The sequence below is a fragment of the Melitaea cinxia genome, chromosome 10 (genome assembly GCF_905220565.1).
Source record: "Melitaea cinxia chromosome 10, ilMelCinx1.1, whole genome shotgun sequence".
Taxonomy (NCBI): domain Eukaryota; kingdom Metazoa; phylum Arthropoda; class Insecta; order Lepidoptera; family Nymphalidae; genus Melitaea; species Melitaea cinxia.
This window is the reverse complement of record NC_059403.1, coordinates 10,525,848-10,541,074: the sequence shown is the minus strand read 5'-3', so window position 1 is coordinate 10,541,074 and position 15,227 is coordinate 10,525,848. Positions and strand designations below refer to the sequence as shown.

General features: G+C 30.5%; 1 protein-coding gene across 1 annotated transcript in view; it reads right to left on the bottom strand.

The window, feature by feature from the left end:
- Nucleotides 1-9,226: 9,226 nt before the first annotated feature.
- LOC123657272 (putative inorganic phosphate cotransporter) overlaps nt 9,227-15,227 on the bottom strand; it is a 33,813-nt gene continuing 27,812 nt past the window's right edge. Inside the window, exons 6-10 of the mRNA XM_045592847.1 lie at nt 14,960-15,127; nt 13,592-13,808; nt 12,855-12,976; nt 12,217-12,333; nt 9,227-9,445 (exon numbers count right to left, since the gene is read on the bottom strand). Of these exons, the coding sequence (XP_045448803.1) occupies nt 9,227-9,445; nt 12,217-12,333; nt 12,855-12,976; nt 13,592-13,808; nt 14,960-15,127 (843 nt within the window). The remainder of the gene's footprint in view (nt 9,446-12,216; nt 12,334-12,854; nt 12,977-13,591; nt 13,809-14,959; nt 15,128-15,227) is intronic.

Genomic DNA, 15,227 nt, shown 5'->3' with positions numbered 1-15,227 from the left:
AAGTACGTGCGTACAAAGTCCACATGTCAGAAGTAAAACTTCTTTGGCAAAATTAATTTTTAAGATTAAACCATCATTAAATTATCCGCAAGAATATGATGTATTTTGTCAATTTATGTTAGATTATAGACATTATATTTCATATTTCGAATTTCTATCATACGTTTTACTCTACCCAGTTAGTTTGCAACGTAATATTATCGATATTAATGTAACAACCTTTGTAGTTTCTATAGTACACCAAACCAACTAAAACCAACATAGATTTTTTTATTTTAATTAAAAAAATTCAAAACATAACGGTAGTTTCCATAAACAGTTCAAATTAGAGCTTCCTATTGATTTTTAATTTTACCATATGTGAAATATAAGAAATTAGGAAACAAACAACAATAAATAATGTAACAACCTTTGTTGTTTCTATAGTACACGCTAGGTGGCTCTGTTGTTCGACAAAAACGTTGCCGTTTCATCGAAACGGCACATTTTCGTGCGTTTCATCCGTAAAAATTTTACCCTTATGCGCCTAAAGAAGTTTCATTTCAAAAGAGAAACGCTTGAGTTGTTGTTATAGATACTGACTGACCTTATAGTGACAGCATCCAATAAGCTACGTATAAAAATTTATCAGTTTGTGCGTGTGTTTTGGAAGTTTTATTAACAAACTTCCAAAAAAGGAGAAGGTTCTCAATTCGGTTGAGTTTTTTATGTATGTTAGCTCAGAACTTATGACTGGGTGACCCGATATTAATAATTTTGTAAATCGAAAGTTTGTACGTATCATGTTGTTCCATTTAAATTTAATAGCCATAGTAACTGTTAGTAATTTTCGAGTTATATCTAATAATGAGTATTTACTTGACTATTTATCATTGACCTACGTTATACCGCATAACTTTTCATCAGTTATATCGATTTTGATGATTCTTGTTGAAGTTGGATTTTTTTTTGTAGTCTCATTTAAATTTGACTAAGATATCATAGCAATTTTTTGAGTTATCTTTGATAACGCGTACTTTTTTACTTCGTACGTACGTACGTTTACTTGACTATTTTTCGTCTACTTACGTTGTATTACTTGTAGATGTAATTGAAGTCGGTTTGTTTGCGTTTGTGATCAAACACAATTATTTTATGTACCTTTCAAAATAAGTGTTATTATTAAAGATATAATTATCATCTATCAATAAAGCACAAATAGGCTATAGTTCGGAGAAGTATAACATTCTTTAACACACTACTCTCAGACACTACAGATATAATAGAATTAGTTCCACAGCTCTCTGTACGAACTGACAACCTGGTGTTTTTGTTTACACCTATCTATTCTCAGATGTTCCGACAATCATTTCATATCTCTGAGACGATCTGGATATAGATAAATGTCAAAACAATGTACCATCGATTCGATACTTATGTCACATTATTAGACCAAAAATGATGAGCAAGATGGATTATGCTCTACAGTATCCTGTACAATTTACTGTGACGTATGGATACCCTAAAACATTTTCGAAGTTCAGCTTGTTCCAAAAAACTCAGAAGCGAACCTTTTGCTCTCAATTTCATACAAATAAGACTACCTTCTTATGACTTTGAATGGATTTGTCTATTGAACGAAGCAAACTCTACGATTGCAGACTGTTAGCGTTAGTTTAATTTTTAAGCCTGAGATCTAGATAGTTTTAAAAAAAAATCTGAAGATAATAAATCTAACACGAAAATTTTAATTTGTCTATTGAATAGTTCAAACTATAGTCACGAAATAAAATAAAGATTAATTAAGTGATTCTTACTCTTTAGCTATTTCCATTAAAAAAAAAAAACGAAACGTATGGATGCGATAATTTGGCATAGTTGTCGTGTCACTACAGTGACGTTACGTCCCAAACAGATTCACTACGTACTCGTAAAATGTTGCTATTTTAAACATTAACTTGTTAGCTGACATTATGAACTACTTAATTTAGAAACTTGAAATTTATAAAAAAAATACGTATAAATATACATTTTTATTTTTCTTAATTAGACCTAAAGAACCTTCGTTTACTTATGATATTAATAATATTACAAAAAGTTAAATTTAATGCACCGAGAAATACAGCTAAATAGCAGCAAAGCTATTTACATTGAAAGGTTAAAATTTAAATAAACTCTTTAGAACAAAAATATAAAATATTTATTTAACATTAGCGTTTAGAGAATTTATTTTACTGTTTTATACAGTCCTATGGCTTATTCTGCAATTAAGAATGAAGTTTAATTCACCTGACTAGTTCATCGAATTGCGTAACTCGAAAGATAATAGTCAGTTTTATATATTTATAGAACTAGGTCCACAAACAATCGTACATGTCACCTTATGGTAAGCGATTACCGTACGTTGTAGATGCCTACTTCACCAGAAGCATCACAAGTGTATTGCCAGTTAATTGTTTTAAATTGTAATAGGCAATTCGTTTCCTAACATTTAAATTAAACAGACAGTGCTGATAGTCGTGCGAAACAGATGGCACTTATTTATATCAGTTGACCTTACAATTTGGGAGTTTGACATTTCTAACAGACTTCACATTATATAAACACAACAAACAAGTCCTTCAGCTGCAAATTTAGCTTCATTTATAAATTTACATTTCGCAATGTATAATCCGCCTCTTTTGGAATTAAAGTGGAATAATTTCAATTAAAATGGGTACTTAAATAAAAATAAATAATAATAAAATTTTGTAGATCGAATCAGCCTATAGAATCCTACCGCTCTTGGGCACTTTCTCCATGTTGGTCTCTTTCTCCATCTAGGAAAAGGATCGGAGCTTAGCGGATATATTCTCTACTGTGAGTAAAGATTGCCAACAAGTATCTAACAACCGAGACCGATATCTTTACGTGATCTCCGAGTCATGGCGGGAAGATCCACACAAAAATAGACACCAAGACCACACAAATATAGAACTAAATGTTTAAACAAACACAAATATCTACCCCAAGAGGGAATCGAATCGTGCTTCAAGCACTACTACACCAGATTTGTTGTCATATATTAGCCAAATTTTTCTTTTTGTAAACACAGATCAAACTATGTAATCATCCGAAGTTTATCAAACTATCATTCCCATTCTCTGTGGATTTTCAAGGGTTCTTTTAGTCGCCTCATTAATTCTGGTTATCAGAACATCGTATAATACACATAAATAGAATATATACTATCATTTTAACCTGGATTACACTATTTGTTACAATGTACTATTATTATACTTGAAACCTTAATTTTCAATACAGGAGTAATCACGAAAGGAAGTCAGAAGTCATTTTATATTATTTGTTTATATAACAGCATAAAACGCAGCTGAATTAGCTAATTTATGCATATTTCTCACTGGCCAGTGCGTATGCCGCGGTTTTTCTCACATAATTACTGATCACAGAAGTAATTCCATTTGACCGTCGTTTCTCACATGCTCTTACACTATTTGAGTTTATACATCATATATACATATTTACAATTATTTTATGAACTAATACTATAAAATTAACATTCTACGTAACTATATTTAACATAAATGCAATCGCACTAAGTGTCTGCATTTTAATCAGTCGTTAAGCGGCGCCATGTCTTACGCGACACGATTACGCAATAACGATATACAAGTACACGCGTCGAGTATGTATAGGTAAAAAAAGGAGTATACAGACTAAGGAGTATATTTGAGGAACGCTGTAAGTATTACTATAGCAACAAAACTTATATTTATAATTATTATTTAAGCATATTTTTTCCAGGTTAAATGATTTTAAAAATTTCGACATTTCAAAATGTTTTAAATTTAAACTACCTATCAAAGGAAACTGTATTAACCCTACTGATACTAATTGAGGTGTATAATAATAAAATTTATGTTGTGATTTGTAAAATCGTGGAAAATAAATACTCACTCATCACTTCAGCCTATCGCAGTCCTGCTGCTGGACATAGGCCTCCACAAGTTCGGGCAAAAGATGGCGTGAACTCATATGTGTGTCAAGCGCACAACTCGACAATGGCTCGACGAATCCCGCAATTATTATTTTTTTATTTGTTCCTTAAGTCCCACGGAAGGCTTTGATAACATAAAAAAAAATAAAAAAAATAAAAGTCATCACTTGGAAAACGTTATTTATTTTACTACTAGTGACCCCCCCCCCCCGGCTTCGCACGGGTGCAAAGCTGATCATCACTGCAGCCTAGCCTATCGCAGTCCACTGCTCGACATAGGCCTTCCCAAGTTCGCGCCAAAAAAGGCGTGAACTAATGTATTTTGCCTATAGTCACCACGCTGGGTAGGCGAGTTGGTCACCGCAGGGCTGGCTTTGTCGCACCGAAGACGCTGCTGCCCGTCTTCCGCCTGTGTATTTTAAAGCCAGCAGTTTGATGGTTATCCCACCTTCAGTCGGCTTTATAAGTTCCAAGGTGGTAGTGGAACTGTGTTATCACTTAGTCGCCTCTTACGACACCGGGAAGAGAAGGGGTGGCTATATTCTTTACTGCCGTAGTCACCTAGCTTCTAATAATACTGCCGTTAACTAATTCAGTACTTGAAAACTTTAATGTGATATGACGCAGTCTGTATATCGACGCAGATTACGTCACGCAAAAGCATAAAAAATGTTTAAATTTTTTGTTAAAACGCAAAATAATAAAAAATGTTTTATTTAATTACTAGTAGCTTACTAGTTCTTTTATTTTTAACCGACTTAAACAAAAGAGGAGGTTCTCAATTGGACTGTATTTTTTTTATATATGTTACGTCATAGCTTCAAACTTTGTGTAGATATTTTAATGATTCTTGTTTAAGTCGAAAACAGGTGCCTGTCAAGTGTCATTTAAATTTGATGTAGATCTGACGAGTACTTTTTGAGTCATTCCTAATATGCAATTTAATTGGCTGTTTTATCGACTACCTACGTCGTTTAATTGTTACTATAATTGAAACCGGTTTTTTTTTTTGTTTAAGAGCAACAATCATGCATTTATTTTAGATTTAAGGATACCTTTTTTTCTATCGTCTATGGAATTAGCTTATGACAAAGCGTTTTGCGGTTATCATAGCGTTACGGTTCTCTATAATGCGATTAGTAAATATAGCTAAACCGTAGGTGGGTGCCGCGGTGTAGCTTTGGTATTCGTGAGTATTTAAAGCTTATTCATAAAAACGAGACAAGTGTTTCAAGTTTTTTTTTCCAATACGAAATAATGTGGATTTAAATTCTTCTTAATAAAAATTGATTAGTGATAGTTTCCTTTGGCAGTAACATTATTTTTTGGACGTACAATTCACCTTAAGCGTAATTACGCCACAAGCACTTATAGAAGATAACTGCCTATACCAGATTATAAATCTAAACAAATCTATCATACATTGTATAAAATAGAATTTCATCCCTGCAGTAAGTAAAACGTCCTGCAAAGATAAACATGATTACAAAAGCAAAGATGCTTTAAAGATAAGGCACGAAAAGTCTTTACAGGTAAGACAATTTGTTCGTGACTTTCTCTTAATTTATTAAAATATAGTTGATTGTTCGCTTTTTTTGTCAAAAATCAAAATTAAAATTATGAATTTAGCTCATTGAAAATAATGAAAAGTATATCGACATAACAATTTTAAGTTTATTTAAAGTATTAGATCGGAGAAAAAGTTTCTTTGTATTTTATATGACTAGCCCGTTGGCGCAGTTTGTAGTGACCCTGCTTTCTGTTCCGAGGGTTGTGGGTTCAATTACCACCCCAAGTCTGTAATATAAATATTTATTTATATATTTATATATGTATTATTTATAAGTATGTTTATCAAAAAAAATATGTAGCTATATACCAGTCGGCTCTTACCTATAACACAAGCGTTAAGTTGCTTACTTTAGGAACAGACGACCGTGTGTGTATTGTGTAAATATTTATTTATTATTTATTTATTTATTTATATAGAAATTAAATTATCATATATTAAAAATCAAAAATCAATCAAAAATCTAATGATCAAAAATTATCATATATATGTTATCATTTTATTCGAAAACTTGCCACCACCTCTATGAAATTTAGGGAGTTCTCACCTATCTATTTTCAAATGGGTCAAAACTGTTTTGGGGTCAATTTTCAGATCCTCAGTTACATTCTAACTACCTCCACATTCTCAAAAATTTCGCGCGTTTATCCGAAACTGACGATCAGAGCGAAATGCATCTTTGATGTCAAAATTTCTTGATTGAAAACGCTTTAACCAATTTTATGCTAGTCTTGCTGACACTGCATTAGGTCCATAAACGTCACAATTTTTTTTTCGCAGCTTGAGTCGCATGCTTTCCTGTTTTAAAGTAAAACTTCAAAATGTACCGACTTGCTTCCTTCGATTCACCCATTTTGGCGGACAGAAAAATAGATAAAAGATGGCGGGAAAATGTTTTTTACTTTTTGATTAAATTATTAACATTTCAACTTTTCATGGTATCAAAAACAGCCAGTTTCAAACAATACGACCAAAAAGATATTGCATTTTTTTATTGGAAAATACAAAAAGACTTTTTCCCGACCTATTAAAATGACCCGACAAAGAACTTATGCATGACGTGGTTTTACATTACCTAGTGGTTTTACTAGCTGCCCGGATAGACTTTGTTGTGTCAATAGTTAATAGATAAAAAAAATAGTAATATAACCTTCCGTGGGCCTTAAGGAACATACAAAAAAATAAATTACCCGAATCGCTCGAGCCATTCTCGAGTTATGCGCTTAGCTACGTTCATTTTTATTTATATAGAATAATATATATAAGCGTATACGTTTTTACATTTATTAATAATGTATTATATATAATTAACTGGATACAAGGCTAACCAACATATTTGTATTCATGGCACAAGTGTATGCAAATTTTTTCATTGCATTGAATTCTAAGTAACTCATTCAAACCATGTTAAATAGCATGTTAATAGCAAGCTTAATAAGCATTTTATGATCGCTGATCGCCTAAGAATTGGTAAATACATGTTTTATCTTACTTTGTACCTTTGTACAGTAAATGTTCTTTTATTTTAAAATAACTGAAATATATTTTGGAGATCCATTATTATATTTAATCAGATAATTGTGATTCGATTGACAACAGATATAGACACACACACACACACACACACATGTTTATTAGTATTTATACGCGTGGTGTATTTACATCTTATTATGTAATACGTTCTGTAATTTTTAGTATAGTTAATATTGTTTATAATATGTGCATGTATGTATGCATTTATGTGTGTATATTTGGTTTTCTTCCTGTTTTATTTCGTTTGAATTCTGTACACCCTTTTACGCTTTTTTCACATTATCTCCTCCGAGCTGGTTGTCTGGAAGAGATCGCTGTTTAGCGATAAGACCGCCTGTTGAACATTTCGTTTTGTATATTGTTTTTATACGTTGTGATCTTCTTTTTATGTGTACAATAAAGAGTTAATTAATTAATTAACAGAAAAAATAAAAATCTATAAATTGGAATTTCTATATTGTCTTTTTTTTAAACAAATACTTAGAACAAAATAATCACTAATAAAATTAAAATGTTATAAAATTAAATAGAAACCTTTTTTACCTTAGGAAGTGGGAAACGTAGCTACAAAAAGCCCAGCTCCATAAAAAATAAAACAATAAAATTTAAAATAGGTCACATGGGTTTTGTAAATTCCAATCTATTCGATCGTGCATACTCAATCCTTCGACTTTTTGTTTTGCATAGAATACTAGCTTTCCGAACGCGGCTTTGCCTGTGTTGATTACACGATTTTGGCTGTTTCGTTTTTACCCGTAAAATAGAGTATATGTCGTAACGTAGTATTCTCTTCCTGAAAGAATTTTTTATTCGGAATTGGTTCAGTATTTTTTGAATTTATCCATTACAAACAATCAAACTACATAATTATCTGTTTTCTTTATAATACTTGAATAGACCTCAAGTATGTATTTATATCCAAGGGAAACTACTATGATTGCTATAAATTTAAGCGTTTAGCCTGTATTTCATTGATCGCATATTTGGAATTAAAAATTACAAGTATTAATTTAACTCTTTAATACGTCAACAATAATAAAAATTGCTTACATAAATTCGATCACAAAATTTAAATACGATACGATTATTGATTAAAATACATTTTCGTACTATCAAATGGTCTTCTGCGTAATTTAATCATATTACATTTATACCTTGTCAAAAAAAAATAATGATTAATGTTAAGTTCAGCGGTATAAATAATGATTAAAAAAAGTTGATACAATTGTAACGAAATTATTGTACTTGTTTCTTATGAGTAATATATAAAAATAACACTTTAGCATTAAAACAGAACTATTTAATACATCTAAAAGAAATTAAATAAGCCATCAAAAAATGGAAACAAAGTTTTAACGTCGTATCATTTGAATACAGTTTGGTAAATAAAATATGTACAAAGTATTTTTTGTCCAGAAACTAAGTTATAAAAATACGAATGAGCTATTTACAAATAATTAGCTTAACACATTATTTATTAAATTAAAAATTGTGATATTATAATAATAATCTACTAAGCGACTAACATTAGGTAACTCAATAAGGTAACTTTATTTTGCTATAATCAGTAAGTTTATATTAAAATTCCACAGCACCTTTTATTATTTTTTGAATTAAATACTTAAATAAAATAATAAAACAGAACTTGCAGTAATTAAAATTCGGGCAGTTGTTGGAATAAATTATTTTACATAATTTATTTTTAAACATATTGAATTGACCATTTTTGAATAGTGTACATTTAAACAATTTAAAATCACCGTTGAAAATGTTATCACAAAATGGCACTATGAGAAATGTATACAGAAAAGCCGTCTTAATTACTAAAAACTAGAATTAAAAAATGTTCAATCTTATTATCTACAACGAAATTAAACACAGCGAATTTATCTATAAATTCTTAACTCTCTATGTACTTTAAACAGTCATAAAGATTATATAGATATAAATAATACTAGTTTAATACATATAGTATCATAAAATCTGCAAAGGAACGTACGTTTTGTACCTTACAGATTCCCCGTTCATCTAAGAAACTCCTTGAGATATACTTATATATCTCATATCTATTTATTATCATGTAGAAAACATGTTTATATAGAAAGGCAAAAATAGGCTAAAAATATCACACTATGATCTAGTATGTTTTATAACGCAGTGCCTTCCGCTTCCTTTTTCTTGCTTTTCTCCTTGTCTAAATTTGCTGTAATTAATGGACCATGTTTCCAGTTCTCTGGGTAGCCAAACTGACGTACATCGTCCCACCATTGCTGCTTTCCATCAGCCCAGATGCAATAAATCACGTTAGTTCCCACGAGTACCGCAAAGCATACCCAGAATGCCGCCCGCCATTGCACTAAAGTCGACTGAAATAAATAAACCGTAAATACAGCGATAATAATTTCATCACAGATGTCTCTGATTCTATATTATTATGATAGAAACTAAAATAAATTATAAAAAATAATTATTGTCAAAAATTCAAGAATTTATTCAACCTTCATATTCAATAGGCTTCTTAGTAAATAGTTTACTGGTATAATAATTAAAAAAAAGCTTATTGTGTCTAGTGGTTCTCGCGTAATTTTATTATCATCCGTACATGGAAAACTTTAACGTTCAACGTGATATTTTTTTTATCGATTCTTTTTACTATAATAGTATTCAAAATAGACTTCATTATAAATATATAGAGATTTAAGAGTAAGCGCTTCCCATGTTTTCATTTTCGAAGAGTAAAGCTTAGCTTCCATGGAAGCCTGCAATAGCTTAGTTTATATAATATGAGTTTCTTAGTTTGTAAGTACTGCAAAACAATTTCTACTACACTGTAATTTACGAACTAGCTGTTGATGATAAGGTCGATTTAGATTTAATTTAGAAAGCTAATATTTTTTTACGTGATGGTAAATAACTGAAGAGATTACCTCATGTTATAGAAACGCGGAGCTACAATTGGCATATCTGTAGTGACATTATGATAGCCATTGAGCTACAAGATTCAAAATAAATCATTCATCGTCATTATGCAGATTAAAAGTATATTTATTTTTCATTAAATGATTATAATAAGTTATCTAATTATAATTAAGGTGAAGCTATCACCAATTCGGATTTTAGATTTTTACAGATTAAAAGTATATTTATTTTTCATTAATTAATTATAGAAAGGTATTTAATTATAATTAAAGTGAAGCTATCACCAATTTGGATTTTAGATTTTTACAGATTAAAAGTATATTTATTTTTCATTAATTAATTATATAAAGGTATTTAATTATAATTAAAGTGAAGCTATCACCAATTCGGATTTTAGATTTTGCCAAGAAAAATCGGCAAGAAGCTTCCACAGTTACTCTCTAAAAATACTATATTTTGCCGAACCAATCCACTCAAAATCCACAAACGCTGTGCAATGTGTATTAAATTGTGCTAATATTAATTGTGCCAAAGAATATTATGCGATATATGATACTATATAATTATACTCTATAACCTTTCTGTAATCCAGCTTACTTGCAAAAAAATGTCAAATGAACCATAAACTATGTCATACTACATTTGAGGACGTGATATATATTTGGTGATATGACACGTATATTTTTTTTTAATTACATATTTCTGTATAATAAGAATACATTCTTTTTGATATATTTCTCTGATACCTTGTTGCGAATGTGCCGTTAATATTGGCTTCAAATGGACTAGGATAGATAAAAGTTAACGTAAAACAAAGCAACCATTACAGCATAAATTTGCGTGAAAGTATTTTTCAAGACCTAAATACTATTTTAGTTTTTAGGTTTTTAGGAATACGTTCATAATTTATCATGTGAAAATCGTGTATCCGCAAATGCGAAACTTTCTTATATATTCAATGCTTGGCTCGGATTTAATTATTTTTTCGTCTATATTCACAAGTTTATCCACAGACTTATACTGCCTTTATTATTAAGATTTAGAAATAATAATAAATCACAATTAAGTAAGGAGAAATTCTACAATAAATACTAAATCTATTTTCTTTTCAATGTCTAGGTAATATCAGCTGTAAAATCTAATACCGTTGTTTTTATCCTTAAGTACAATAACTCCACTGGAAAATGTAATAAAAGAAAAGGTAAAAAAACATTTTTTTTTTTGAGAAGGAATATAGTGACAAGATTACGTCTATTATAGTACTGTATAAAATTTCACTTTATATAAAATGTAAACCATTATCATCACGGTTACGGATCATTTTCAATCTGCTCGTAACTTATATATAATTGTATTATGAGTTACGAGCCCGACAAACGTTCGATAAGTTGACAATAACGACCCTTATTCACGAAGTTTGATGCAAACATTTCAACTCAGCTATTAGCTGCCAACCGCAGATAAATTCAAAGATATTAGCATTGCGAACACGACACAGACACAGTGGCAAAGTAAAACGTTTACCTGATAAGGCTTGGTTTATTACATTACACATACCTTATAAATAATTACGATATTTCTTTAAGCAAGTATTATGAAACAAAAAATTTAAATTAAATTGTTATTGTGTGTTAATTATCAAAATCGGTTCATAAACGACGGAGTTATCCCCGAACATACATTTAAAAATATATATATACGGTCGAATTGAGTAACCTCCTCCTTTTTTTTGAAGTCGGTTAAAAAAGTACAAGATTTTTATAGTTTTAAATTACCCTGACGAAAATAGTTATACGGAACACATATGGGTCAAATTTAAAATTTCATATTAGACCAGTGCCATATTTGTAAGTGCTAAAAAGTAAAAATAATGAGAACAGGATGAAATCCCTGTTTTGATTTAAAATAAAAAAAGCTTCATCATTTTCAATCGAATCAATATCTGCTTTTTAAAAAAAAATCGGTTTCTTGCTTTTGTAATGGATTTCATCCTGTTCTATTATTTATTTTTTTCGTCTAAAAATTATCTAAAATAAATTATATAATATATTATAATTATATAATATATCATATTTATAATGAAACTTTATATTTTCATATATTTTCACTAAACAATCAATGTATTTCAAGCGTATCTAAAAGTCTCACTGTTATTAAAATTATTCTTCAAAATTTGTTCTTAAATTTAATATAAAATTAACTTTAATTAAGTACTTACGTCGGGAGTTAATAGCCCTATTAAGTAGGGTGTAATAATTCCTGATATTGTGGACGTTCCATTAATCATAGCTGTCAACGAACCAGCATAGTTAGGTGCCAGGTCTAGTGCATTGATCTGAAAATTTAAAATTTAATATTTTAGAGGCTGTTAATTACACGCATATTTAAGTAAGTGATATATACCATATATTTGACGTTATTACCATTTAAGAACTTTTTTAATAGTTTACCCTTTAGGTATAATGTTATTTGATTAGTTTTTATTATAACTACTATAAATAACATCATTATTTTCCATGGTTTAAAAAAAAATATTTTTTAAATATGTGTTAAATAACACTTTAAAACAAACCTTTGTAAAATTTGAAAACAAATGCAATTAGTAGAACAATAAAAATATTATGTCACGGTTAAAAAATTTCGAACGTATGCATATACTATTTCAAGAACAAAATTTTTCCTTGATAATAACCGTTTCTTGTGAAATAATAATTACTTTAAAACATTATTACAATTGCGTATGATGTTTGTATTATGTTAGCTTATATTTGACATCTAGTTTACAATAATATTACAAAAAAAAATTAAGTCAGCCAAAATTAACAGAAACGTGAAAAGATAAAAATGTCATCGAACCTTCATTCCACTATAAAAGCCACCCATTAAAGCCATAGACGCTATAAAATAGGCGACAGCTGCAAAACGATCACATCCAGAGTAGGAAGCCAATATGATACAGATGGCTGGACCAGTAGCAGCTGTAATTATTTCAAAATATGAATTTAGGTGCCACTATTTCAACATTTTTCGCAGTTTCAATAAATTTGCACCCAGTTGCTATTGCGCAACAAAGCCTTTTTGAAATAAAAATTCAAGTATAAAAATCTTAACTCAACTGTTAAGGTAAGTAAATTTATTGACAGTTAATATAATTTAATAATCATAATGGTTATCAGGTAGTTATGGTAACAAATGGAACTAGTGGCACAGTTCATTCTCTGAAATACATTAAAAATAAATCGCAACAATAATTCCCCAGACTTAAAGCACATATTACAAATATGAATATCTGCTCTAAGTGGAAATCAGTAGGCCGTCAGCGATAATGACAATTTCGTTGCCACTACGAAAGAACAATTGCCATGTAAATGAACCTCTTCAATTATTATTAAAACTTATTTCAAATTTTATTTACGAGCATTACACACTTGGATCTGTTTGTTGCAGATTCAATAAAATCAGCTGTACGATTCAAATCGTTCTGAAGTAATTATTCTTTCTTAATATAAATTTGTATTTATATACAATTAAGATTCTGTTCCAAATATCTATTTGATTGATTTTCTTCTCACGAATGATCTCAAACAACTTACCAATAGTAGTATGAATAATTCTTCCAGTTTTGATTGAATGCCAATTACGCTTTATACAAACATCACAAGCCCAGCCGAATATGAACGCGCTGATCCACATGGCGAGATATGGAAAAGCAGTCAACGTTCCTGTTGTAGCGATGTTGAACTTAAGTACATCTGTCATGTACTTGGGTAGATCCGTTACCATTGTGTAGTATCCCCAATCATGGCCAATCTGGAATATAATATTATATTGTTAGCTAGCGGTGCTCCGCGAATTCATCCGCGTTAATTTGAGGAAAAATATATATTAGCCTATAATCATTCTTAGTAAATGGGCTATCTAATACAAAAATAATTTTTCAATTTGAACAAGTATTTCCTGAGATTAGTATGTTTAAAGAAACAAACAACTTTTTCAGCTTTACTATATTAGTACAGATGCACTTGATTTACAAAGTAGCCTATATATTGCTTCACGACCTTCTCTATCTTCCAGTAAAAGTTCCATAAAATCGGTTGAGCTATTCCAAAGATTAGCCGAGACAAACAAGTACACAGACAGACAGAAACAATTTTTAAAATCGTTTGTTTTATTTTATTACTGTGTAAATAACTATACGCACTTGACAAAACACAGTTATTTCGAAATCAGAGATAGACACTTCAATTTTATTTATATATCTATAGAGTATAGAGTATAAACCAGAATAAACTAAATCGTGTAAGTAATGTCATACATATTTGAATTTTTTGATGCATTTGATTAAAAATAAAACCCGAACAAATGAGGTACCCACGCAATCATTCAGTCTGTAACATTCCAATGTTAGGCATAGGCCTCTTTCTTCGCGTAGAAGTATTGGAGCTTATTCACCACACTGCTCCATTGCTGTGGTTACAGCAGTAAAGAATATAGCCACTCTTCTCATGGGTGTCGTAAGAGACGACTAAGGGATAACACATCTCCACTACCAACTTGGAACTTAAAGAGCCGACCAGGATAACCATCCCGATAACTGCTGGTTTTGAAATACACAGGCCGAAGATGGGCAGCAACGTCTTCGGCGCGATAAAGCCAACCCTGCGGTCATCAACCCGCCTACCCAGCGTGGTGACTATGGGCAAAACACATGAGTTCACGCCATTTTTGGCGCAAACTTGTGGAGGCTTATGTCCAGCAGTGGACTGCGATATACGCAAACTCGTACTAAAATATGGCAATTTAAGATTATTTAACATAAAACTAAATCTTTACACTTTACTCCTAATTAATCGACGATCACGAGTACAATTTTGTGAAGTAAAAGGGAGCTATTATGTACGAGTTGTATTCATTTAATAAACAAAGTAAAAACGAAATTAATACTTGATAAAATCTCTTACCGCTGCAAACAAAAGGGCCCAAACTGGAACAGACCTAACAATGGCTTTCCAAGGTACAGGATCCCTGATACTGGCGTTTTCGGCGCTAGGTACAGTTTCATTGAGATATTTCAGTTCTTCGTCAGATATAAAAGGGTGTGTATTTGGTGTACTATAGCAGAAAATACTCTGAAATTTGTGTGATTTAAAAAAATATGAATAAAATACAACAATATTATGGCTTTACTTGTTTATTTAAAATCTCTGATAGCATGCTCTAAGATATAAA